Raw genomic sequence first — 27,932 nt, 5'->3', positions numbered from 1 at the left:
AGTTTTTCTACAAACATCTCAAAATTCATAAAGTCAAACACAGACTGCGCATCTCGCCCACTTGACACAATAAAGTTTCCCAAGAAAGGTTCCTTAATAAAGCCCTGATCATCCACATATTTGACGATAACTGACAACTGCAAACAGACTGGTGGCACCATAGGTCCCAGAGCGGGGGGGCAATTTTTAACAGTTGATCATCCGATACAGCATGTCAGATTTCCAATGTTTAGGTGTAGCCTGCTGACAACATTTATGTCATGAGTTTTTGCTTGTGTCTGTCCGGAGTGATTATGTGTTCTCATCTTCTGAGCGCACTAGACAAAATGCGCTGCGCCAAGCTCTCCCCTTAATCGAACTTTTAATGGATGATGCGATGGAAGCTATCAAATCTTTCTGAATTGTTTTCGACATCCCAAAAAAGACAGTTGAAAGTTTGATATGTTCAGCAAGTAAAGCATCATAACGCGTAATTACCTCTGCAACCTCCTTGTAGTTGCCCTTGTTAATGGAACTTTCCCTCTCGTCGTGTCCTCTAAAAGCAAATTCTTGCATGCCCTGCTTTTGTTTTTTCGTTAGCTGAACAATCTATGTTCTTTGTGGCACTGTACCCACTTTTTGACCAAGGCTCAGACTTTCCGTTGGCCCTTCTACCATTCTGGCGGAGAAAACTGCACACTCGTGCTGGTAGCTAGCTACAGAAGTTAGCAAGGCAATTTGGAATAGATTGCACGAATTGGAAACAAAAATAAAGTTCGAAAACAAAGAGAACAATTTATAATACACCTCCTCCTGTCTCCTGTAATTTAAAAAAATTATTGGAATTAACCAACTACCGCACCGATAGCATAGTGTTAATTAGCACCCATTTTCACGTGAGCTAGCTAATTAACGTTAGCAATAGCACCCTTAGGCAATTGCTTACAATGAGGAAATCTTATTTGGACAAATGTACCTACTTGAGCGGTAAGCCTAGGTTTACATGTACAGTTATGTAATCGATTTGATCATTGATTTTCTGCGTTTCTTCAACGTATGCCTCGTTGTGTTTGGCTGGCTCTAAATGTGTATCGTTGATACTCACACACACCTCCCAACCCTCTCACTCACACACACCTCCCAACCTTCTCTCACACACACACACCTCCCAACCTTCTCTCACACACACACCTCCCAACCTTCTCTCACACACACACACACACCTCCCAACCCTCACACACACACACACACACCTCCCAACCCTCTCACACACACACACACCTCCCAACCCTCTCACACACACACACACCTCCCAACCCTCTCACACACACACACACACCTCCCAACCCTCTCACACACACACACACACCTCCCAACCCTCTCACACACACACACACCTCCCAACCCTCTCACACACACACACTTTACCTGGAGGCCTGTGAGTGAAGTGAATAAAGGCCTGATAAACACGACGTGAGGGGAGGAGTGAAACGTGAGAGGAGGAGTGAGACGTGAGGGGAGGAGTGAGACGTGAGGGGAGGAGTGAGACGTGAGGGAAGGAGTGAGACAGACATGGATGTTTCTGTGCTGCTACAGAACAGGATGAGTTGTCTTCCTGTTGCTGTGGGTCTTGTGATGGTGTACTGTAGGGCTAATATAATCTATCTAAACACTGGGCTGTGACATGCTGAGCCCCCTAAAACTACATCTACCATGAATCTGAACACTGGGCTGTGACATGCTGAGCCCCCTAAAACTTCATCTACCATGAATCTAAACACTGGGCTGTGATATGCTGAGCCCCCTAAAACTACATCTACCATGAATCTAAACACTGGGCTGTGACATGCTGAGCCCCCTAAAACTACATCTACCATGAATCTAAACACTGGGCTGTGACATGCTGAGCCCCCTAAAACTACATCTACTATGAATCTAAACACTGGGCTGTGACATGCCGAGCCCCTTGAAACCTTGTTACATAGACATGCATGTGGTTCTGGTAGTAACCATAGACACAGTACCTGAGAGACTTGGAGAGCTGCCAAAGTAAAGGAAACACCAACATATAGCGTCTCAATAGGGCGTTGGGCCTCCACCAATCAGAACAGCTTCAGTCCATCTTGGCATTAATTCTACAAGTGTCTGGAACTCTATTGGAGGGATGAGACGCCATTCTTCCACCAGAAATTCCATCATTTGGTGTTTTTTTTTGTTGATGGTGGTGAAAAACGCCGTCTCAGGTGTCGCTCCAGAATCTCCCAGTAGTGTTCAATTGGGTTGAGATCTGGTGACTGAGACGGCCACATCTAGACCTAGATGCACTATTGTAAAGTGGCTGTTCCACTGGATGTCATAAGGTGAAAGCACCAATTTGTAAGTCGCTCTGGATAAGAGCGTCTGCTAAATGACTTAAATGTAAATGTAAATGTAAATGTTGATGCCGGCGGCCATTCCCTAAGATACACATAGCGAGTCTACACAGCCTACACACAGTATATACAATAATGAAATGAAATGCCTATTGCCTATTTTATGCCACTCTATGTCCATGCCTTCATGCCTTTTTATGTCTATGCTTATTTTTTTTTGATGTATAGAGACACGTTAGTGTGTTGTTGGAGGGCGATGCAGCAGCTGTCAACTTCATCACTGCCCCTTCTGCACATATAAGGCTGAACAATATATGGTCAACAACCACACCAAAGGTCAACAACCACATCAAAGGTCATGCTTCAGTGAGGCACAGAGGTACTATTTCTTTGTTTATTGAATATATTTGACATTCACATTTTTTTTATATTTGCCCTATTGTTTTTCAGTTACATCAGTGTATTTAATTCAATTTGATAGATTGTTACTTTACTGTTATTCCTTTCTTTCAGAGGTCACAATCATAAAGCGTGGCTTTCGTTGTTGCTGTTGCACGGCAACAATAATCAACAGAGCACAGTTTCTGAAGCACCTGACATACCATCAGCATCCTGGGTTTTTTGGGATACCCATCCGATTGTGTGATCCCCCCTCTGCAGGATCAGGTACAGCATAGGCTATTAGCTAAAGTAAGGTGCATTCTTGTACACACATCACTAGAGGTTCCCTTACATTACTCAATGACCACAATCTGTTTTCTTTCTAGACGAAACTGAAAACTCTTAAAGAACTACGGTTGTATGATGGCCTGGATGAAGAATATTCTCCTCAAGGAACCATTCATGTTCTCGTTCCACTTACAGAGACATTATGAGATGTTCTATGTGGAGGCAGTTGACTACAATAAAATGACTGTCTGCCTCTTTTGAGGAGCAAGAGTGAAGCCATTTTTGAGGAGTGGTCAAACCTTGTTTTTCTCTGCTGTGTTATTTGTTTCAATTGTTAATTGTGTTGTTTAGTAAAGATGATGTAGACGTCACCCGAGTCTCTGATCTCTTTACTGGAGCTGGTAAAACTTAGTGTACAAAGCACATTCAGCTTGTCCATGTGTCTATATGTTATATTCTTTCTCCATTCTCCATTTTGCTTTATCTTGGCCAGGTCGCAGTAGAAAATGAGAATGTAACGGCGGGTGAGTGAAATGAGTGAGGAGTCAAATGCAGAGAGCGAAATGAACGGGAAAACGCTTTCATGTCCTTCAAAACGTAACAGGTCCAAAACATGGGTGAATGCCCAAAACACTGGCGCTAAACAAACCCAAAACCTAGATACAAACACTGGACAGCGAAAACCCAAAACAAAACACGATACATCACCAAACATAACAACCAACAAGCCCGCACAAACACCAGCGGGCTAAACTAACTTAAATAACACCCATCCCAAAACCCCAACAAGGAACAGGTGAAAACAATTAGACAAAAACAAACGAAAAGGAAAAAGGGATCGGTGGCAGCTAGTAGACCGGCGACGACCACCGCCGAGCGCCACCCGAACAGGAAGGGGAGCCACCTTCGGTGGTATTCGTGACAGAGAACTTGTTCTCAACTGGCCCACCTGGTTAAATAAAGGTGAAATACATTTTTTTTTTTTTTTTAAATACATTCTCATGAGGAAAGTAAATAGCATTATAAATCAGGATAGGTAGTAACTGTATATATACACTCAATGAAATAATATAATTACAAATGTATAACATTTATCAACACAATTTTAACAGTACATGACATACATAACAAGTCTGTTGTTCACTGCAACAATATCAGTAGCTTGTCTCAAATATAGCATGAAACAAAAAGTGTTACAACACATGTGCTGGTACCACGTTATATAATATTACTTACAATCTTCAAAAATGAAATATGTTTGTATTCAACGTGTGCCTTGCACAAACGTGTGTGTTTGTATTCAGTGTGTGACTGTCAAACACTGGTGGGCGGGGTCAAACGTGGGCGGAGTCAATTATGTGACTCCACCCATATTGAGCCAGGCCCGAACTGCACACTGCAGTCAGGGGTACATGCTACGAGTCTTCTAGCTTTTGTTTTGAAGTCAGTGTAGCAAGAGGAGGACAGAAGCTAGCTGTCCTCAGGCTACACCATGGTGCTACCCCAGACAGTGCTGTTGAAGTTACTGTAGACTTTCATTTTAATCAATTATTTGGTGACATATGAATTTATTTAGTACAGTTTTATCTAAAAAGGAAAACCTTTTGAATGTTTCACTATTTTTATTTTTATGAAATTTCACTGAGGAGGATGGTCCTCCCCTTCCTCCTCTGTGGAGCCTCCACTGCATAGGACATACTTCCCTAGTTAGGTTCTTATTTCCACACACACACACACACACACACACACACACACACACACACACACACACACACACACACACACACGCACACACACACACGCACAACAGTTAAAGCAGGCCTTTAGTGGGCAATCATTGCTAATGGTTTGCTAGGGTGTGCACTAATGAATACACCCCAGAACAAACATTGTACATGGTAAGCCTAATTTTTTAAATTTTTATGTATCAAGTGATAAAGGACTTTTGAAGTTGCCTGTTGTTGGCATTATTTGTATGACTAAAGAGATATAAAAAATACAAAATGCAAACGTGTTCTCTTTAGTCGATATGGCTAATGACACAGACTAGGCAGAATGGGCTTGTAGCCTAAAACTAAAAACTGTATCTATATGTCTAAAAGGCCACTGAATAAAACTGGGTACTGGGCCCACTTTATTTGAAGTGCATCCTATGAAGGCTTCATAAAGCACTACATAGATGCTTCACAAATGATCTATAACCATATATCATGCTCTATAACGATGTATAATGTGGCATAGCTGTATGACATAACCATTCATTGATTTGTTGACGTTCGTTACTCTTTTCTAGAGCATGAAATAGTTATAGAGGATTTGTGGCCCATTTATCTAGTACTTTTAAATTCGACAGTATATGACTGCTTTATGAAGCCTTAGCCTTCATAAGATGCACTTCAAATAAAGCGGGACCTAAAACAGAATATCATTTGTTCCAAGCGTACCTGTGTTATTGCTGAAGGCTTTAACCAGAATAGCTGGCTAGTGAAGCTGTTAGTTGCCATTGTTGATATCACTTTCCCAGAGACTTCAACTGGCAGTTAGCTTTAAGTGACTTAGCGTCCCCAATGGGACGTAGTAGCAGACTCCGTCATATGTTCAATTCCTCTTCTACACTCTTCCATTCCTCTTCTATTATATTTCATTCCTGTTCCATACCCTTCACTTTCTCTTCTCTTCTATACTCTCCAATTCCTTTTCTATACTTTTCAATTCCTCTTCTATGCTTTTCAATTCCTCTTCTATGCTTTTCAATTCCTCTTCTATGCTCTTCAAGTCCTCCTCTATGTTTTTCAATCCCTCTTCTATACATTTCAATTTCTTTTGTATTCATTTCAATTTCTCTTCTATACTCGTCAACTCCGTATATTCTCTTCTCTTCCTCTTCTATCATCTTCACTGTCTCTCTTATTGTCATGAATTGTTGAGGAATGTCATCAATGCCTCTTCCATTGTTGTCTACCCATGCCTTGAATTCCACATATATTCTCTCCAATTGCAATGCTATACTCTGTGATTCCACATTGATTATTTTCTTCAATTCTGCTTTAATTGTATTCCATTCCTCTTTTATTCTCCTCAATTCTTCTTCTATTTTCTTCCATTCCTCTTCCATACACTTTAATTCCTCCTCTTTTCTTAATTTCCTCTTCTCCTGGTTGATCCGGAGCACGTGCTTAGAATTACAGAGGGAAATGCATAGATACGTTTGACTGTAATTGGTCAAAAATAGTTTAGATGAAGGAAGCATAATTCAGTTTATCCAAAAGCAGAATGAACATTTAGGGCCACAAATCTGAGGGGACTGAAGAGGAGCTGTTGAATTCAGGATAATTGAAGACATATAGGAGGATCCTTTAAGATAAGTGATGCTACTGTACGGGATGACTGTATGACAGATTGTTATCGCTCCAATGCAGCCATTTCTTTCTCAATATCAAATCATTTCTGGGTAACAATTAAGTACCTTACAGTGATTGTTTTAAATTAAAATTGTAAAAAAAAGAAGAAAAAAAGGTTTCTTAGCAAAAAGCAATATCTCAAGCAAGAATTTTCCTAAGACTGTCTGAGAGTGGTCTGAGTGAGGGACTTATTTGGAGAAGCCTATTGGGAGCAATATGTAACCTTAAAACTAGCTGTTATTGGCAAAGAGTAGGGCTACCTCTCTTATTGGTTATTGGTCTATTGTCCAAAACCCCACCCATGCAAAACAAGCTAAAATTTCAGGCAGTATTTTCAAACATCTCTTACATCATTTTCACAGTTATTATTCCAACCTAGTAGTGTAGAAATATATAGAAAACACAGGAATATATATATTTTTTTTTACTGCACTGCCACTTTAACTTACATTTCTTGTACATAAGCAGATACACACTCTGGGATCTAGTGGAAATAGGAAAATAATGTTAAAACTGTAATATTACAAAAAAAGAGGTGATTCAGTTTGGCATGATGTTCTCTGGAAAACACACACACACACACACACACACACACACACACACACACACACACACACACACACACACACACACACACACACACACACACAAACCTCAAGAGATGGAAAACACTGACATTTTACCTTTCATTATTCATATGACTGATTGATTGTGGATTGGGCTGTAAGAGAGGAGCAGTATGTATTACAAGAGTATACAAATATATGCAAATCATTGTGTACACTGGCCTACAGTATATTGAGGGTGGCGTCTATTGGTGGTGTTTTAATATATTTTGACGACACATCATATTTGACACTGTAAACAGTCAATATTCAAATCAATTGACAAAAAAACATACCTGTCTGACGTAGCTGTCATCGAACACATACCAGTTGTGATCATCATAGGACTTGATTCTAGCAGTGTAATGTCCACCTCTTAGACTTCCCACATGGTCCACCACTGCATAGAGTTCATAGTCACAGTTCTGTTCAGAGAAAAGGTCTGTCATGAAAAGAAAAACACCGCCATCATTTACATTTACGAAGCTGTGGTTGGTAGGGACCGGTGAAGGACCAATGAGAATGAGAGAACACGTAACCCTCTGTTTTCCTTTTATAGTGCTCCTGCCTGAATACATACACATACAAATGTGTCGCCTACCCGAGAAAAATGTTACAAAAGCACCTGTCCTATAAAGAAAGTATCTCTAAATACCTTTGTCCGTAACGTGTGAGGAACTTCAACACAGCAGTCGTTTTTGGTATATGACATACTGTGGTAGTCAAACTCAAACCTCTTGAGGAGCAGAGTCAGAATCTCTGGGTGATGTTCCATTTTACATGCCTGGGCGACACAAAACAAACACACACTATCAGTCTATCAGTATAGCCATTACCTTCCATAGTCTAAAGCGTGTTATCTTTTTGAGAGGCTTTTGGTACCATTGTGGATTAAGGATTTTGATATGATTGAATATTCTCGACATCACAACTCACAATGGTTGAACGGGTTTTCTCATTGCATTGGTCGCAATACATCTCACTGACAGTTGAAGACTTGAAAAACTCCTCAAAACCATCCCTCTGTAAACACACACACACACACACACACACACACACACCGTTTACAAAAAATCCTTCCCTGCAAAAATCAAAACCTTTGGAAATGACTAAAATACTTGAAGAATATTTTCCTTACCACACTGTAGGTTTTGTTTGAGTCGGATGGATTTTCTATTGAGAGTGGCAGAGTCCAGAATGGACCAGTTTCAACACTGGTCACATGACCTTCTGAACATCTCATCGTGTGTCTCAAATGTCCTTTGAAGATCTAAATGCAAAACATATGCCATATAATAATAAAGTCTTGTCATGGCAAATATTGTATTTATAACATGTTCAGTTGCAGGTTTTTTCTAATAACATGTCAGTATAAATAATCAATAATACTGTACCTGAGACACATAAGGATTGACCATGCATAAAATATTCTCAAAATATTCAGCAGCATCCCGTTGCTCGTAAACTGATTGGTAAAAACAACAAGTCAAAACACTCCTGCGGTAGGTCATAATGCAAAGGATATACTTTTTCATTTATATAAACTCATATAATTTATAATTGTTTACTAATATATATGTTTTACTAAAATGATTTATAATTTGATTCATTCAAATGTATGTATATAGTTTAACCTTTTAATGCAGTGGGCTAAATCAGGGTCACACAAGAGTGTTTCTTGGTAGTCTTAAACAAATCTACTTTGAAACAAAATAATTCCCCTCACACACACACACTGAAAAACATCCCCACAGCATAATGCTGCCACCAACATGCCTCACAGTAGGGATGGTGCCAGGTTTCCTCAAGACGTGACACTTGGCATTCAAGCCAAAGAGTTCAATCTTGGTTTCGTCAGACCAGATGATCTTGTTTCTTATGGTATGAGTCCTTAAGGTACCTTGTGGCAAACTCCAAGCAGGCTGTCATGTGCCTTTTACTGAGGAGTGACTTCCGTCTGGCCACTCTACCATAAAGGCCTGATTGGTGGAGTGCTGCAGAGATGGTTGTCCTTCTGAAAGGTTCTCCCATCTCCAAAGAGGAACTCTGGAGCTTTGTCAGACTAACCACCAGGTTCTTGGTCACCTTCCTGACCAGGGCCCTTCTCCCCCGATTGCTCAGTTTGGCCGGGTGGCCAGCTCTAGGAAGAGTCTTGGTGGTTCCAAACCTCTTCCATTTAGGAATGATGGAGGCCACTGTGTTCTTGGTGAACTTCAATGCTGCAGAAATGTTTGGTACCCTTCCCCAGTTCTGTGCCTTGACACAATCCTGTCTCTGAGCTCTATGGACAATTTTTTAGACAATCGTGGCTTGGTTTTTACTCTGACATGCACTGTCAACTGTGGGACCTTATACAGACAGGTGTGTGCCCTTCCAAATCATGTCCAATCAATTTAATTTACCACAGTTGGATCCAATCAAGCTGTAGAAACATCTCAAGGATGATGAATGGAAACAGGATGCACCTGAGCTCAATTTCGAGTGTCAAAGCAAAGGGTCTTAATATTTTTGTAAATAAGGGATTTCAGATTTTATTTTTATTACAATAGCACTTTGTCATTATGGGGTATTGTGTGTAGATTGAGGAGGAAAACGTTTTATTTAATCAATTTTAGAATAAGTTTGTAACGTAATAAAATGTGGAAAAAGGGAAGGGGTCTGAATACTTATTATTGTAAAAATTATTTTCTACACAATTTCATCATTCCCAATTGGTAGTTACAGTCTTGTACCATCGCTGCATCTCCCCTATGGATTCGGTAGAGGCGAAGGTCGAGTGGCGTGCGTCCTCCGAAACACAACCCCGGAAAGCCACACTGCTTCTTGACACAATGCACGCTTAACCTGGAAGCCAGCCCTACCAAACACCGTACACCTGGCAACCATGTCAGCTTGCATGCGCCCAGGACCGCCACAGGAGTGGGACAAGGATATCCCGGGCGGCCAAACCCTCCCCTAACCCGGACGATGCTGGGCCAATTGTTTGTTGCCTCATGGGTCTCCCGGTCACGGATGGCTACGACACAGCATGATATCAAACCAGGAACTGTAGTAACTCGGCTTGCACTGCGATGCAGTGCCTTAGACCACTGCATCACTCGGGAGGTCACAGTATATATATTTGACATAGAAATAGCGGATTTTAGGCATTTTATTTTTTAAATGTTCATTAATTATGAAATTTAAAAAAAGAGAATAACATTCCACCCATGAGGCCTACCAGGTCATTTGACTGCAGGAAAGGAATGTATTATACTTGTTTGAATATACTGTATAATGCTCTTAGAGCACTTGTACATTTATCAAAGTTAGGTAAAAATATATACTCTTTCTCAGCAGGATATCAAAAGCAAACTCACCATTCCCAATGCCAAGTATGGATAAGATGTCCTTTGTGTGAGTTTCACTTGTCTTTAACGCCTCGAAAAGGCTTTTCAGGTGAAAATCAGCGGTCTTCCGATCTTGACCACAGTGACTGTAGAGATCGATGTGATATCTAATATATTCTCTTACTGCATATTATTATAGTTTGATGTATTGATTTTTAGATTGTAATCATTGTGTTAAGTGGGACTCGATCAGAAAATGGAAATTCTCAAACCTTTCCACAGCCTCTCTGAAGTCCTTAGTCATGAAGAGGACCTGCAGCACACTGTTCAAATAACAGGTTGCTCCTTGATTAACTAAGCCATTGTAGTCTAAAATAAAGAAAGAATAATGAATTATTGTAGTACCATAACTGATCCACTTCAGTGTGTCAACATGTAGACCTATAATGGCTCGATCTTGAGACAGAAACGTACTTATTGCTTACCAAATATGAGGTCAAGTCTCATTTTAAACCTCTTCACGATGCCTTTGTCGCATCCTTTTTTCTTTGGAGGATTCTCCTTGGAACTCATTTTTTCACGCCTGAATAATCAAAAGATCTTGTGTTAACAGAGAAAACATTAAAGCCATAATCTGTTAGATTTACATATATATACACCTTGATTTGGAAAAATATATTTAGGCCTACCTTATTGTAAACACATACTAGACTAATTATACGAGTATTATTAGGACAACACTATAACAATTATAACAATGTAACAACAATTATATAACTACAACAATAACAATAATAACCACATTATATATAGAATAGAATAGAATTATTATCAGGCTAAATCATTTATGAAATAACAATGAGAATGTCGTACCGTATCTGGGCTACGAGGCTACTTTGAGTTTTTATTTTACTTACAATAATTATTCAGGCCTTTTTCGATAAACAAAGCCCGTCACCCGTAAAGACGCACCATAGTTTCATTTTTGTACGTCTGTTTGCGCGGATTTTCGTTTTGAGGTTACTGCTGCAGCAACACTCATTTGTGGACAGCGTTATGGAAAATGTCGTCTGTATTAAAATCTAATTGTAGACCTCGCATATGGATTCAAATTCCAAATATTTGAAGATTCGCCACAACAATATGCATGCACACATGAATAATCTACATGAATAGTAGCTTCAGCAGGGCTGAAATAAAGCCTGGAAACGGACATCAGGCGTCTTACAATACCTATATATCGGTATGATTTCATGACTTGATTACTCCGTTAGTTTCATGTACATTTTAGCACTGTGATAACACAATTAAAACCGTAGCCTACCAACAATTTACCGATTTCACCGATTTTTCTGCTTCGAGAAAGAGAAGTGCGACATATTTGTTTTCCAAATTTCAGTTTCGATTTAGATTCACTTTACCTCGCTTGAAATCTACAGTAATACGCATATATGGCCAGATGTGGCGTATTGTATACGGGCTACTGAAAGAAATAAAACACATATTAAGAGTTGTTTTTAATAATGTATATCCCCAAACAGAGCCTATTACATTAGTAGTCCAATTCCTAATTATATGATCCCCCTCTCTCTCACACATAGACATATATAATTTAACGAAGCACAACGTTTAGGTCAAATAAAATGTCTACGGGAGATTATAGATCATGTAGCGAATTGTCGATTTAAAAAATCATGAAAATAGAAGAGGAGAGTAGACATTGCCAATCTTCCTTCTGGATCCCATAAAAGGAGAACAGGCATGAATATTCCAGCTGCTTGTCTGTATGGTACTCATACTGTTCCCTAAATAAAAAGGTGAGGAGAGTAGAACACATCATAGGATAGCTTCACATATCAGCATTATAATCAAGTTCATTTGAATTGATTTCACATTCATTGTGCACGTTTCCCTCTTATCAAATTATACTCAATACAAGTTTCTTTGTTCAGTGTGTAACCATTAAATTAGCCAACGGTCAATTCTCAGAGTGTGATGTGTGTGTTTGTTTGTGTGGTAGTTTTAACTGCCTACCTGAGCTCTGGCGTACTTTGTCAGTAGTTTTGAGTTTCAGCTGCAGCACTGTCAATAATGTTCATCTCTTTTTCTGTATTTTTTTATTTTTAATTGAAACTTTATTTAACCAGGTAGGCCAGTTGAGAACAAGTTCTCATTTACAACTGCGACCTGGCCAAGATAAAGCAAAGCAGTGTGACAAAAACAACACAGTTACACATGGGATAAACAAACGTACAGTCAATAACACAATAGAAAAATCTGTATACAGTGCGTGCAAATGTAGTAAGAAGGTAAGAGAGTAATAGGATATGGCGCGTGTCAAATTTGATTGATTGCTGACCTTATGACCTGATGACATGTACAGAATATGTGCCCCTGCCCCGCCCCCCCTGTTCGTGTGGTCATGTGTTAGAGGGTGTTTGAACTTTTGGGGCCCATGCCCCCCTCCACCCCCCAGTTTTTTCTCCCTTATGGTTGTTATCTATGAAGCAGGAATGTCTGGGGCTATAGATAGCGCTGTGGCCTCAGCATTATAAATGTCCAGAACAAGCCATTTTTTAGAGACCTGAATATGTGTGTGTGTGGGTGTGTGTGAGAAATAAGGAATGTGTGTGGGTGTGGGTGTGTGTTAGAAACAAGGTCCCTTGGGCATTGTGTCCATTTCAGGCTTTAAACAACAATTAAACAGCCATCTAAATAATGTTTCTCAGCCTAGTTTCCTATTGAGTTCTCTTTATATGTACAGGCACAGAGCTTCCAGATGGCTCCAGCCTAAGGATTTTCAGTGCATGTACACCCGGGGAGATTAGAACCCCAAAGAAAAGATCCTAAAGGTACTTTCAGATTCAGGTTTATCATGACAGCCGCTTTATGAAAGGCCTTTACTTATGGCTAAACAGCTTCTACACAGCTTATTAATTAATGCTGTGGGATGAAATTATGTGTTTCTAGGAGGGCTTAAACAAATATACAATGAATCAAACATGTACACTTTACACACATATTTATTGACTTTTAAAAAGACCACAGTAACATGACAGAATTTGTGCAAAGGCAACGAAATCTGCTAGGGGATATTAAATGTACAACAGTAGTATTCTGTAACAAGCAATACGTGTTAAACATAAGGGACATGCAATCATGACAGGCTCTTTATGAAAGGCCTTTAACTATGGCTAAACAGTTTTCTACACATCTTTATTAATTAATGATGTGGGGCATACCCAGGATTTACAGGCAGGACGTTTGATCTACACAGGGAGGGAAAAAATACAGTTAAGCACACTCTTACAACATTATCTTAGGAGTGACTTATTAGCTTGGTATAACTCTGAAGTGCTTACATACATAACAGTTTAACCGGCGTTATAACGGGTTCAGATTAAACACATGAATAAAGGAAAAAATACCTCATTGGCTGCTTATTACAGAAGGGAGGAAATCAAACTTCACACTTATTATTCCTGGCATGAATTCACACTTCATCCTAACATACACTCTTCAACCTTTATGAACTACACCCGATGACATGAAAATTTAGCTAACGCAGCGCAGGATTGCCTTCCCTACAAAAGTGTGTTGCTACAATAAGGATCCCCAGTTACAACAGTATTAGCTACGTAGTTCCGCTTGTATTATCATTTTCCCGCACAGCGGACACATAATTTGGAATTATAACATGTGTTAAAATGTAGGTACTAAATATTTTGAATTAAATCACTGGTTTTAAAAATGTATCGCACGCTTTAACGATAGGGGAAAAGGTCATTTCATATTTCGTTTTAGGGGGGGGTTATTAACTTTATGGAAAACAATATTCACACAAACAACACCGTTTAGAGCAATTTGGAGATTATTAGCCATGTAAACGGGGAGCAAAAGAGCGGATTTAACCAACTCTGTACAAACCCCGACTGTAACCATTATAAAACTAAAACAAAACAAAAAAATGTCTCGAAACACACACATAGTTAGGGACAGAACGTGGAGCATATACTTTAACACTGTTACCACAGCTTTAGCGCAAACCCACAGCCCCGAATATTTAGCTGCCAGGACAGATTAAAAAAGAGATGTGAATAAGGGAATCCCTCCCTAATAGATATTTCTGAAGGCTACTGGACATAGGTGATTGGGAAGCGACTGTTAGACGTAGATTCTCAGAAGCAATTTATAGTCTTTCCTACAATGGTATGTTATAAAGTTTGTAATAATGTACAACTGTAGGTCTCCAATGTTTTTACATAAAAACACTAATGATGCATGTTTAAATAGTAGTACAATTTGGTAATTAATTCGAACATGTCTTTAAAAAGTTAGTACTATATATTTTGGGTCTTAAATCAATGGTTTTAAAACAGTATCTCACCCTTTAACGAAGGGAAAATGTCCTTTCCAGCCATCAACCACGTCTGTCAAGAAGAAAAAAATACAGAAAATCCGGGTGCGTGCGTGCGTGAGTGTGCGGTACAACTGTAGACCTCCAATGTTTTTACATAAAATACTAATGATTCTTGTTTAAATAGTAGTACAATTTGGTCATTAATTCTAACACGTCTTTAAAACGTATGTACTAAATATTTTGGAATTAAATCACTGGTTTAAAAAATGTATCTCACCCTTTAACGATAGGAAAATGTCCTTTCCCGACATCACCCCGGTCTGTCACGAAGAAAAAAGACACGGAAAATCAGGGTGCGTGCATGAGTGTGCGTGTGACGGAGCAGCAGGAGTGTGTGTGTGTGTGTGTGTTTGTTTCAAAAACAAAGGGTGGGGGTGTGTGTTCAACAGGGGCCCAAGCATGTAGCCCCATTCTATCTGTAGAGAATCGTTTAAAACCAAGGTGTGCACTATCAGGCATAAGGCATGTCGAGATATCAGCCGACCACCCGGGGTTAAACATAGATACCTCTAATCTGCGGCCGGTGACCCCCCCACCCCGGTTGCAGACAGAATGTCACGACATCCCCTCCTGTTGTTTGAATTCATAGCCTTTGTTCTCTAAACCAAATATCCTGTATCGGAGGAACCGATGAAACAGACAGTATTAGGTCTTTTTGTATGAAAGGTCTACGAACGTTGGAACATCTACAACTATTGAAGATGCAAAAAGGGGTTTTCAGAAAAACATTTGGTTTGCAGATATGTATTATTATAAAAATAATATAACATTATTATCATAATCTAAAACACTTTAAAGGAGCTCTAATTCAAACATGCAAGGATATATATATATATATATATTATATATATGATACGATTACCCACTTTAAAACTGTTGCTGCAAAATCACTTCTCAATGGGTGTACATTTCAAGCTTTCAACAACAATAAACTAACCAGCTCAATAATGTTTCTCAGACTTACACACTGTTGAGTTTTCCTAGTTAGTAAAGAAACAACCACTAAGTCAAAACTACACGAATTTGCCATTATTTTAGTTAACAGCCACCCATGGTTGAATTTGGTACTTTTTCTTTGTACATGCACCAAGCCTCCAAGGGGGGTGACAACCGTATTCCTAATGAGAAATATAGTCTAATAAAACAAATGTCTGCATAATGAAAGACATGGAAACTGTAGCCAACAATGTATTTTGAGCTGTTTTAAACGGGGGATATTGTCAGTAAGGTCACAAACTAACAATAGACAATAGTTATTGTGGGCGGTTTAGGGTTAAAATATATGGGAAGGATCAGGAATGTTAGAGATTTGGTCACTGGGGCAAAAGAGGGAGATTAGAAACACAAAGTAAGAGGGTGGTAAGAGATCCTAAAGGTAATTCCCACTATGTGGATTATATTTCGGTTTAACAGGGAGGTGTTATTAACCTTTATGGAAAACAATACTGACTGAATGGTTTCCCACCTATGTGGATTATAAACATGTACGTACATAAAGAGCCAACACATCAAGATATAACAGGGATGAGTGGGGATTCATAGTACAACAGGAGGCTTCTGTAACCTGCAATACGTGTTAAATATGTTTTACATACATCCATGACTGAATGTTTGGTCACTGGGGCGATTTTGAAAGAGGGAGATTAGAACCACAAAGTAAGTCGCTCTGGATAAGAGCGTCTGCTAAATGACTTAAATGTAAATGTAAGAGGGTGGTAAGAGATCCTAAAGGTCATTTCATATTTCGGTTTAGGTGTTATTAACTTTATGGAAAACAATATTCCCACTATGTGGATTATAAACATGTACGTACATAGAGAGCCAACACATCAAGATATAACAGGGATGAGTGGGGATTCATAGTACAACAGAAAAAGTACCAAATTCAACCATGGGTGGCTGTTAACTAAAATAATGGCAATTCGTGTAGTTTTGACTTAGTGGTTGTTTCTTTACTAACTAGGAAAACTCAACAGTGTGTAAGTCTGAGAAACATTATTGAGCTGGTTGGTTTATTGTTGTTGAAAGCTTGAAATGTACACCCATTGAGAAGTGATTTTGCAGCAACAGTTTTAAAGTGGGTAATCGTATCATATATATAATATATATATATATATATATCCTTGCATGTTTGAATTAGAGCTCCTTTAAAGTGTTTTAGATTATGATAATAATGTTATATTATTTTTATAATAATACATATCTGCAAACCAAATGTTTTTCTGAAAACCCCTTTTTGCATCTTCAATAGTTGTAGATGTTCCAACGTTCGTAGACCTTTCATGCAAAAAGACCTAATACTGTCTGTTTCATCGGTTCCTCCGATACAGGATATTTGGTTTAGAGAACAAAGGCTATGAATTCAAACAACAGGAGGGGATGTCGTGACATTCTGTCTGCAACCGGGGTGGGGGGGGGGGGGGGGGGGGGGGTCACCGGCCGCAGAATAGAGGTATCTATGTTTAACCCCGGGTGGTCGGCTGATATCTCGACATGCCTTATGCCTGATAGTGCACACCTTGGTTTCAAACGATTCTCTACAGATAGAATGGGGCTACATGCTTGGGCCCCTGTTGAACACACACCCCCACCCTTTGTTTTTGAAACAAACACACACACACACACACACACTCCTGCTGCTCCGTCACACGCACACTCATGCACGCACCCTGATTTTCCGTGTCTTTTTTCTTCGTGACAGACCGGGGTGATGTCGGGAAAGGACATTTTCCTATCGTTAAAGGGTGAGATACATTTTTTAAACCAGTGATTTAATTCCAAAATATTTAGTACATACGTTTTAAAGACGTGTTAGAATTAATGACCAAATTGTACTACTATTTAAACAAGAATCATTAGTATTTTATGTAAAAACATTGGAGGTCTACAGTTGTACCGCACACTCACGCACGCACGCACCCGGATTTTCTGTATTTTTTTCTTCGTGACAGACGTGGTAAGGACATTTTCCCTTCGTTAAAGGGTGAGATACTGTTTTAAAACCATTGATTTAAGACCCAAAATATATAGTACTAACTTTTTAAAGACATGTTCGAATTAATTACCAAATTGTACTACTATTTAAACATGCATCATTAGTGTTTTTATGTAAAAACATTGGAGACCTACAGTTGTACATTATTACAAACTTTATAACATACCATTGTAGGAAAGACTATAAATTGCTTCTGAGAATCTACGTCTAACAGTCGCTTCCCAATCACCTATGTCCAGTAGCCTTCAGAAATATCTATTAGGAGGGATTCCCTTATTCACATCTCTTTTTTAATCTGTCCTGGCAGCTAAATATTCGGGGCTGTGGGTTTGCGCTAAAGCTGTGGTAACAGTGTTAAAGTATATGCTCCACGTTCTGTCCCTAACTATGTGTGTGTTTCGAGACATTTTTTTGTTTTGTTTTAGTTTTATAATGGTTACAGTCGGGGTTTGTACAGAGTTGGTTAAATCCGCTCTTTTGCTCCCCGTTTACATGGCTAATAATCTCCAAGTTGCTCTAAACGGTGTTGTTTGTGTGAATATTGTTTTCCATAAAGTTAATAACCCCCCCTAAAACGAAATATGAAATGACCTTTTCCCCTATCGTTAAAGCGTGCGATACATTTTTAAAACCAGTGATTTAATTCAAAATATTTAGTACCTACATTTTAACACATGTTATAATTCCAAATTATGTGTCCGCTGTGCGGGGAAAATGATAATACAAGCGGAACTACGTAGCTAATACTGTTGTAACTGGGGATCCTTATTGTAGCAACACACTTTTGTAGGGAAGGCAATCCTGCGCTGCGTTAGCTAAATTTTCATGTCATCGGGTGTAGTTCATAAAGGTTGAAGAGTGTATGTTAGGATGAAGTGTGAATTCATGCCAGGAATAATAAGTGTGAAGTTTGATTTCCTCCCTTCTGTAATAAGCAGCCAATGAGGTATTTTTTCCTTTATTCATGTGTTTAATCTGAACCCGTTATAACGCCGGTTAAACTGTTATGTATGTAAGCACTTCAGAGTTATACCAAGCTAATAAGTCACTCCTAAGATAATGTTGTAAGAGTGTGCTTAACTGTATTTTTCCCTCCCTGTGTAGATCAAACGTCCTGCCTGTAAATCCTGGGTATGCCCCACATCATTAATTAATAAAGATGTGTAGAAAACTGTTTAGCCATAGTTAAAGGCCTTTCATAAAGAGCCTGTCATGATTGCATGTCCCTTATGTTTAACACGTATTGCTTGTTACAGAATACTACTGTTGTACATTTAATATCCCCTAGCAGATTTCGTTGCCTTTGCACAAATTCTGTCATGTTACTGTGGTCTTTTTAAAAGTCAATAAATATGTGTGTAAAGTGTACATGTTTGATTCATTGTATATTTGTTTAAGCCCTCCTAGAAACACATAATTTCATCCCACAGCATTAATTAATAAGCTGTGTAGAAGCTGTTTAGCCATAAGTAAAGGCCTTTCATAAAGCGGCTGTCATGATAAACCTGAATCTGAAAGTACCTTTAGGATCTTTTCTTTGGGGTTCTAATCTCCCCGGGTGTACATGCACTGAAAATCCTTAGGCTGGAGCCATCTGGAAGCTCTGTGCCTGTACATATAAAGAGAACTCAATAGGAAACTAGGCTGAGAAACATTATTTAGATGGTTGTTTAATTGTTGTTTAAAGCCTGAAATGGACACAATGCCCAAGGGACCTTGTTTCTAACACACACACACACCCACACACATTCCTTGTTTCTCACACACACCCACACACACACATATTCAGGTCTTAAAAAAATGGCTTGTTCTGGACATTTATAATGCTGAGGCCACAGCGCTATCTATAGCCCCAGACATTCCTGCTTCATAGATAACAACCATAAGGGAGATAAAACTGGGGGGTGGAGGGGGCATGGGCCCCAAAAGTTCAAACACCCTCTAACACATGACCACACGAACAGGGGGGGCGGGGCGGGGGCACATATTCTGTACATGTCATCAGGTCATAAGGTCAGCAATCAATCAAATTTAACACGCGCCGTATCCTATTACTCTCTAAGGTAAGGCAAAAAATAGGCCAATAGTGGCAAAGTAATTACAATTTAGCAATTTACACTGGACTGATATATGTGTAGATGAGGGTGTGCAAGTAGAAATACAGGTGTGCAAAAGAGCAGAAAAACAAAAACAAATATGGGGATTGTCTAGGGGTTTTGTATGTTTATGGGGCTGTTTTCCTTTCTAGGTAAATTGTATGTCTATTGTTGCCTAGATTGGTTCTCAATTAGAGGCAGCTGTCTATCTTGTCTCTGATTGGGAACCATATTGAGGCAGCCCTATTCTGTGGGTACTTGGTGGGTGATTATCTATGTCTATGCTATACGTTAGCACATTGTTTATATAGCGATCACGTTCGTCTTGTCGTTTTGTTGTTTTTTGTTTAAGTGTTCTTCGTGTTCTACATTAAAGAAAACAAGAATGTATTCACACCACGCTGCGCTTTGGTCCCCTCCATACGACGATCGTGACAGAATCACCCACCACCAACGGACCAAGCAGCTTGGTAACAGGCAGCGGCAGCAGGAGCAGCGAAATAGGGAGGAATGGACATGGGAGGACGTTTTGGACGGCAAGGGTTGCTACACATGGGAGGAGATCCTGGAGGGAAAGGATCGCCTTCCATGGGAACAGGTGGAGGCAGCTAGGAGAGCAGAGGCAGCCGGAGAGAGGAGCCGGCGATACGAGGGAACACTGCTGGCAAGGAAGCCCGAGAGGCAGCCCCAAACAATTATTGAGGGGCGGCACACGGGGAGTGTGGCCAAGGCAGGTAGGAGTCCTGCGCCAGCTTCCCGTGCTTACCGGAGTGAGAGAGGGCGTCGTACTGGTTAGGCACGGTGTTATGCGGTGGAGCGCACAGTGTCCCCAGTACGCGTGCTTAGCCCGGTGCGGTACATTCCAGCTCCTCGTATCGGCCGGGCTAGGTTGAGCATCGAGCCAGGTGCCATGAAGCCGGCTCTACGCATCTGGTCTCCAGTGCGTCTCCTTGGGCCGGCATACATGGCACCAGCCTTACGCATGTTGTCCCCGGTTCGCCTGCACAGCCCAGTGTGGGCTATTCCACCTTGCCGCACTGGGCGGGCTACGGGGAGCATTCAACCAGGTAAGGTTGGGCAGGCTCGATGCTCCAGATCTCCAGTACGCCTTCTCGGGCCAGTCTATCCGGTGCCATCTCCACGCACCAGCCCTCCGGTGGCAGCCCCCCGCACCAGGCTTCCTGTGCGTGTCCAGAGCCCAGTACTCCCTATTCCTCCTCCCCGCACTCGCCTTGAGGTGCGTGTCCTCGGCCCAGTACAACCAGTGCCGGCACCACGCACCAGGCCTACAGTGCGCCTCGTCTGTTCAGCACTGCCAGAGCCTTCCTCCTGTCCTGAGTCGCCTGTCTGCAAGGAGCCGCCAGAGCCGCCAGTCTGCAAGGAGCCGCCAGAGCCGCCAGTCTGCAAGGAGCCGCCAGAGCCGCCAGTCTGCAAGGAGCCGCCAGAGCCGCCAGTCAGCCAGGATCCGCCAGAGCCGCCAGTCAGCCAGGAGCCGCCAGAGGCGCCAGTTGTCTCTGATTGGGAACCATATTGAGGCAGCCCTATTCTGTGGGTACTTGGTGGGTGATTATCTATGTCTATGCTATACGTTAGCACATTGTTTATATAGCGGTCACGTTCGTCTTATCGTTTTGTTGTTTTTTGTTTAAGTGTTCTTCGTGTTCTACATTAAAGAAAAGAGGAATGTATTCACACCACGCTGCGCTTTGGTCCCCTCCATACGACGATCGTGACAACGAGGGCATACAGGTTGCAGTGGTTGGTAGAAACTAGGGCTTTGGTGACAAAACCAATTTGCTGAGTAGAGTGTTGGAGGCTATTTTGTAAATTACATTGCAGAAGTCAAGGATCGGTAGGATAGTCAGTTTTACTTTTACGAGGGTATGTTTGGCAGCATGAGTGAAAGGAGGCTTTGTTGCGAAATAGGAAGCCAATTCTAGATTTAACTTTGGATTGCAGATGCTTAATGTGAGTCTGGAAGGAGAGTTTACAGTCTAGCCAGACCTAGGTATTTATATCACAAAACTCTTCATAGAGTTGGTCCATACTGACTGTCTCTGTCATTTTGAGGGCAACCACCTCCAGGTCAGTGAAGGAGAGCTCCTTATAGAGATCGGTTTCACTTTTACCATTACATTTTCTGGTGAGAAATCAAACCACTTGTCAATGTATGTAATGACATAGAACTTCATAAAGTCCTGTTGCTGCTTGGACCTTTGCGCTGACAATTGTTTGTCCAGCAGCTGCTTGGTCTGGTATCCAAAAAAGCTGTCCTGTTTCCGCTGAAGCATCTTCATTTTGAACTTTTGGACTTCCTCGTAAACATCTGTGATGCAGAGCGTTGTTTCCTTCAGCTTTTTTATGATTTTGTTTTACAAAAATACTCTTCAGTCCACCAGGACAGGTCTCCCCAAGGGACCTGAAGTATGAAGTAAGAGCTGGCCAGCTTTGCAGGAGATGATCGACAGCTGGATGAAGAGAGAGCCATCGTGTGCAAAAATGTTGCAGAATTTCACGCCACTCAATGTCAGCAAAGGCAAAGAATGTACGCAGTTCCTCTCTTCGGGAAGCAGATACTGAGAAGTGGCTGTAGATCTTTAAAACAATTGTCTCAACATCCACTGACAGCTGATTGCAGGCGTTCTTGCAGGCGTTATGAGCTATGTGAGCTGGGCAATTAGCTTTCAGAATGCGATTGTTGGCACTGCTCAATAACTGGTAAACAGAGTGGTGTTTTCCCAAGTTGACATTGGCATTATCTGCTGTATAGGCTGTGATGTGTCTAATATCCAGTTCAGCTTTTCCAGACAGCTCATCAGAGCTTGATGTATGCCATTTGCAGTTTCATCAATGTCTTCATAAAAGTCAAGTAACTTGCACTGTGCTCCATCATACACAGAGAAATATCTCACACACACTGGAAACATTTGTATTTTTCCCTTGCTTGAGGCATCACTGGCAACTGAGAAATGCACAGGCTCACCTTCGATCGGGGACAGATCATCCAAAATATCCCATGCAGTCTTTGGTCCTAAAGCGTTCATTGTAATCATCTCAGCTTTCGTTCTTCCCGAGTGCATCTTCTTCACAACATTTGAATCATGAAACAAAGCACCGTTGAGCTTAACAAGACACTCGTTGCTGTCGTTGCTGAGTCCGTGTTTAACCGTATGGTACACATACAGGCTTCACTTGCCACGATATTGTCATTTTCCGCAGTAGACGTCACAAAGAATGCACCGATATTGCCAGCACCTTTAGCTAGCGTGGCCTTCTTGTGTATTTCTGTGGATGCATGCTGAGTTAGGTCATTCTCCCCTCCTCGGCCAATTGAGAATTGTTGTAGCTGCACAGTCTTTTCCTTTTTGCAGGCTTATCCATATTTCCTTGATAAGCCAAACTGACCAAACAACAACAGAAATTATTTTGCAGGAATTGGCTATCATTACGCTATACTGTGATTGGATGGGAAAAACCAATTTAGACCAATATAAGGGACATCTCGGCTAATACGGGACAGTTGGCAACCCTAGTTTAGGGGAAGGGTTAGCTAAAATACACAGCCATGCAATCTGTACTGCAGCGCCAGCTGTGCCATCAGAGTCCCTGGGTTCGCGCCCAGGCTCTGTCGTAACCGGCCGCGACCGGGAGGTCCGTGGGGCGACGCACAATTGGCCTAGCGTCGTCCGGGTTAGGGAGGGCTTGGTCGGTAGGGATGTCCTTCTCTCATCGCGCACCAGCGACTCCTGTGGTGGGCTGGGTGCGGTGCGTGCTAACCAAGGTTGCCAGGTGCACGGTGTTTCCTCCGACACATTGGTGCGGCTGGCTTCCGGGTTGGATGTGCGCTGTGTTAAGAAGCAGTGCGGCTTGGTTGGATTGTATATCGGAGGACGCATGACTTTCAACCTTCGTCTCTCCTGAGACCATACGGGAGTTGTAGCGAAGAGACAAGATCGTAGCTACTAACAATTGGATACCACGAAATTGGGGAGAAAAAGGGGGTAAAATAAAATTTAAATAAATAAAAAATCACATCTTGTGATAAGTCAAACTCAAAATTCTTGAGGAGCAGCAAGAATCTCTTGGTGTGGATGTACCCAAATCACACCGTAGGCAAAATTGCCACGGGGATGGGGGAGAAATATCCCCTCCAATATTCAGAACAAATCGATTTTGTTTGTCCCTCCCAATAATTTGTTTAAAATGTAATACAAATGCTAGGGGACATATACCGGTCATTAAAAATATTAATGCGAGTAGATCGCTGATTGGCCAGCTCATTCTCCTTAGGGGGATGACATCATCAAGATTGAGGTGGGGTTTTGGAAGTATTTCTCTCCAATTTATGCTTTGCCCACAAATACAAGTATAGGAATGAATCAACAACATTATTATTATTATTAACTTATTAAATTGCGACTTTCACTGGACAGTTACTTTAAAACTGCAATATTTTCCCTCATCCTTATGGCAAAATGTGAAGAATAGCATGAAATGAGCTATAAAACAGCACATTTTTATCTGCCAATAACAACAAAAATGTCAAAGGAATTCCAGGGGAGAGCCCCCTTGAACCTCTGTCTACAGTTTGTCCCCCCCAATATCTACACCACGATTTCACCCCTTGAAACACACTATCGTCACAGCTCTAGAATAATATTTTTCTAAATGTTATCTTTTTGAGAAACTTTTGGTACAATTATCAGGATTGATTGAAGGATTGAATATTCTAAATATCATAACTCACAAAGGTTGCATCTGTTTTTCTCATTGCAGTAGTCACTGTACAGTAAGGTGGGGTACACTTTAGAAACAAAGGTGCTACAGTATCTAGAACCTATCAAGGTTATTCGGTTGTCCCCATAAGATAACCCTTTAAAGAACCTTTTTTGGTTCAGGTAGAACCCTTTTGGTTCCAGGTAGAATCTTTTTGGGTTTCATGTGGAACCATTTGGAACAGTTTTTTCTAAGAGTGTAACTGGAGCCAAAGGGGTAAGTTGAGCCAACCTTGTCTTTTCACCAAGTCAAATAATTTATTGTGTTAGAGGTTTCATGATGCTTCTACACTATATATACATAAGTATTTGGACACCCCTTCAAATGAGTGGATTTAGCTAGTACAGCCACACTTGTTGCTGACAGGTGTATAAAATCAAATACACAACCATGCAATCTCCATAGACAAACATTGTCAGTAGAATGGCTTTAAAAATGGTCTGTCCTTGGTTACAACACTCACTACCGAGTTCCAAATTGCCTCTGGAAGCAATGTCAGCACAATAACTGTTCGTCGGGAGCTTCATGAATTGGGTTTCCATGGCTGAGCAGCTGCACACAAGCCTAAGATCACCATGCGCAAGGCCAAGTGTCGGATGGAGTGGTGTAAAGCTTGCTGCCATTGGACTCTGGAGCAGTGGAAACGCGTTCTCTGGAGTGATGAATCACGCTTCACCATCTGGCAGTCCAACGGACTAATCTGAGTTTGGCAGATGCCAGGAGAACGCTACCTGCCCGAATGCATAGTGCCAACTGTAAAGTTTGGTGGAGAAGGAATAAAGGTCTGGGGCTGTTTTCCATGGTTCTGGCTAGGCCTCTTAGTTCCAGTGAAGGTCAATCTTAATGGTACAACATACAATGACATTCTAGATGATTCTGTGCTTCCAACTTTGCGGCAACAGTTTGGGAAAGGCCCTTTCCCGTTTCAGCATGACAATGCCCGCTGTGCACAAAGCGAGGTCCATATAGAAATGTTTTGTCGAGATCAGTGTGGAAGAACTTGACTGGCCTGCACAGAGCCCTGACCTCAAGACGGGATAAATTGGAACGCCGACTGCGAACCAGGGCTGCATCAGTGCCCGACCTCACTAATGGTCTTGTGGCTGAATGGAAGCAGGTCGCCTGCGGTTATAGCAGCAAAGGGCGGAAAAACTACTAATATGGCCATGGGGTTAGTCATGCCAATGGTTGAGCCATGGCAAGTTTAGCAAATTGAAGTGTTTTCTTCCCAGGCGTAATGCAAGGCATTATCACTGGGAAATGAGATAAAAGCAGGGCCTGGCTTGTTAAAAGATTCAAAGGCACTTGAATCTTTTGTCTTTTCCCTTCACCCTCTGAATGAAACACATACACAATCCATGTTGCAATTATCTCAAGGCTTAAAAATCCTTCTTTAGCTTGTCTCCTCCCCTTCATCTACACTGACATCAATAGGGGATCATAGCTTTCATCTGGATTCACCTATGTCCTGGAAAGAACAGGTGTTCAGAATGTTTTGTACAGTCGTGGCCAAAAGTTTTGAGAATGACACAAATATTAATTTTCACAAAGTCTGCTGCCTCAGTTTGTATGATGTAAATTTGCATATACTCCAGAATGTTATGAAGAGTGATCAGATGAATTGCAATTAATTGAAAAGTCCCTGTTTGCCATGCAAATGAACGAATCCCCCCAAAACATTTCCAATGCATTTCAGCCCTGCCACAAAAGGACCAGCTGACATCATGTCAGTGATTATCTTGTTAACACAGGTGTGAGTGTTGACGAAGACAAGGCTGGAGATCACTCTGTCATGCTGATTGAGTTTGAATAACAGACTGGAAGCTTCAAAAGGAGGGTGGTGCTTGGAATTATTGTTCTTCCTCTGTCAGCCATGGTTACCTGCATGGAAACGCATGCCATCATCATTGCTTTGCACAAAAAGGGCTTCACAGGCAAGGATATTGCTGCCAGTAAGATTTCACCTAAATCAACCATTTATCGGATCATCAAGAACTTCAAGGAGAGCGGTTCAATTGTTGTGAAGAAGGCTTCAGGGCACCCAAGAAAGTCCAGCAAGCGCCAGGACCATCTCCTAAAGTTGACTCAGCTGCAGGATCGGGGCACCACCAGTACAGAGCTTGCTCAGGAATGGCAGCAGGTAGGTGTGAGTGCATCTGCATGCACAGTGAGGCAAAGACTTTTGGAGGATGGCCTGGTGTCAAGAAGGGCAGCAAAGAAGCCACTTCTCTCCAGGAGAAACATCAGGGACAGACTGATATTCTGCAAAATGTACAGGAATTGGACTGCTGAGGACTGGGGTAAAGTGATTTTCTCTGATGAATCCCCTTTCCGATTGTTTGGGGCATCCAGAAAAAAGCTTGTACGTAGAAGACAAGGTGAGCGCTACCATCAGTCCTGTGTCATGCCAACAGTAAAGCATCCTAAGACCATTCATGTGTGGTGTTGCTTCTCAACCAAGGGAGTGGGCTCACTCACAATTTTGCCTAAGAACACAGCCATGAATAAAGAATGGTACCAACACATCCTCCGAGAGCAACTTCTCCCAACCATCCAGGAACAGTTTGGTGACGAACAAGGCTTTTTCCAGCATGATGGAGCACCTTGCCATAAGGCAAAAGTGATAACTAAGTGGCTTGGGGAACAAAAACATACATATTTTGGGTCTATGGCCAGGAAACTCCCCAGACCTTAATCCTGTTGAGAACTTGTGGTCAATCCTCAAGAGACGGGCGGACAAACATAAACCCACAAATTCTGACAAACTCCAAGCATTGATTATGCAAGAATGGGCTGCCATCAGTTAGGATGTGACCCAGAAGTTAATTGACAGCATGCCAGAGCGGATTGCAGAGGTCTTGAAAAAGAAGGGTCAACACTGCAAATATTGATTTGCATCAACTTCATGTAATTGTCAATAAAAGCCTTTGACACTTATGAAATGCTTGTAATTATACTTCAGTATTCCATAGTAACATCTGACAAAAATATCTAAAGACACTGTAGCAGCAAACTTTGTGAAAATTAAGATTTGTGTCATTCTCAAAACTTTTGGCCATGACTGTACACTCAGTGTACACGTCCTTACGGTATGTGATATGTTTTGTGTGCATGTAGGATATAGGTACATGTCTCACAAACCCCAATGCCTACCATGTAATGTGCTGATAGGGACTGTTGGGGGTTCATACAATAAAACATGTCACTAGGACGTTTTACTGGTACAAAGATTGATCAGAAACGTCAAAAATATTGTACTCAGACAATAAGAGGTTTATTAGGACTAAAAA

General features: G+C 41.2%; 1 protein-coding gene and 2 long non-coding RNA genes across 8 annotated transcripts; 1 reads left to right on the top strand and 2 right to left on the bottom strand.

Moving 5' to 3' along the window:
- Nucleotides 1-2,731: 2,731 nt before the first annotated feature.
- Nucleotides 2,732-11,783, bottom strand: LOC115133448 (ubiquitin carboxyl-terminal hydrolase 47-like). 6 transcript variants are annotated; one of them, XM_029666684.2, is made up of 12 exons: nucleotides 11,229-11,768; nucleotides 10,841-10,938; nucleotides 10,628-10,724; nucleotides 10,386-10,501; nucleotides 8,421-8,491; nucleotides 8,165-8,296; nucleotides 7,963-8,049; nucleotides 7,682-7,810; nucleotides 7,323-7,451; nucleotides 7,105-7,142; nucleotides 6,871-6,905; nucleotides 2,732-3,969 (listed from the first exon to the last, which is right to left on the bottom strand). In XM_029666684.2, exons 2-12 carry the CDS (start codon nucleotides 10,926-10,928, stop codon nucleotides 3,869-3,871), a joined length of 1,023 nt encoding a protein of 340 aa, XP_029522544.1. In that variant the 5' UTR covers nucleotides 10,929-10,938; nucleotides 11,229-11,768; the 3' UTR covers nucleotides 2,732-3,868. The 6 variants fall into 6 exon arrangements, with proteins under 6 accessions (XP_029522544.1, XP_029522543.1, XP_029522541.1 ...); XM_029666683.2 differs by lacking the exon at nucleotides 2,732-3,969 and adding an exon at nucleotides 5,643-6,195 and having other exon boundaries at nucleotides 11,691-11,783; XM_029666681.2 differs by lacking the exon at nucleotides 2,732-3,969 and adding an exon at nucleotides 5,643-6,195 and having other exon boundaries at nucleotides 11,680-11,779.
- Nucleotides 11,784-13,360: 1,577 nt separating this feature from the next.
- Nucleotides 13,361-14,015, bottom strand: LOC135572779 (uncharacterized). The gene is made up of 2 exons (XR_010464477.1): nucleotides 13,784-14,015; nucleotides 13,361-13,624 (listed from the first exon to the last, which is right to left on the bottom strand). It is a non-coding gene; the product is annotated as an uncharacterized LOC135572779 (long non-coding RNA).
- Nucleotides 14,016-17,735: 3,720 nt separating this feature from the next.
- Nucleotides 17,736-19,138, top strand: LOC135572778 (uncharacterized). The gene is made up of 2 exons (XR_010464476.1): nucleotides 17,736-18,716; nucleotides 18,875-19,138. It is a non-coding gene; the product is annotated as an uncharacterized LOC135572778 (long non-coding RNA).
- The last annotated feature ends 8,794 nt before the right edge of the window (nucleotides 19,139-27,932 follow it).

The sequence above is a fragment of the Oncorhynchus nerka genome, linkage group LG8, assembly GCF_034236695.1.
Source record: "Oncorhynchus nerka isolate Pitt River linkage group LG8, Oner_Uvic_2.0, whole genome shotgun sequence".
Classification (NCBI taxonomy): Eukaryota; Metazoa; Chordata; class Actinopteri; order Salmoniformes; family Salmonidae; genus Oncorhynchus; species Oncorhynchus nerka.
The sequence above is the reverse complement of the archived record's forward strand: the minus strand, read 5'-3'. Positions and strand labels throughout refer to the sequence as shown.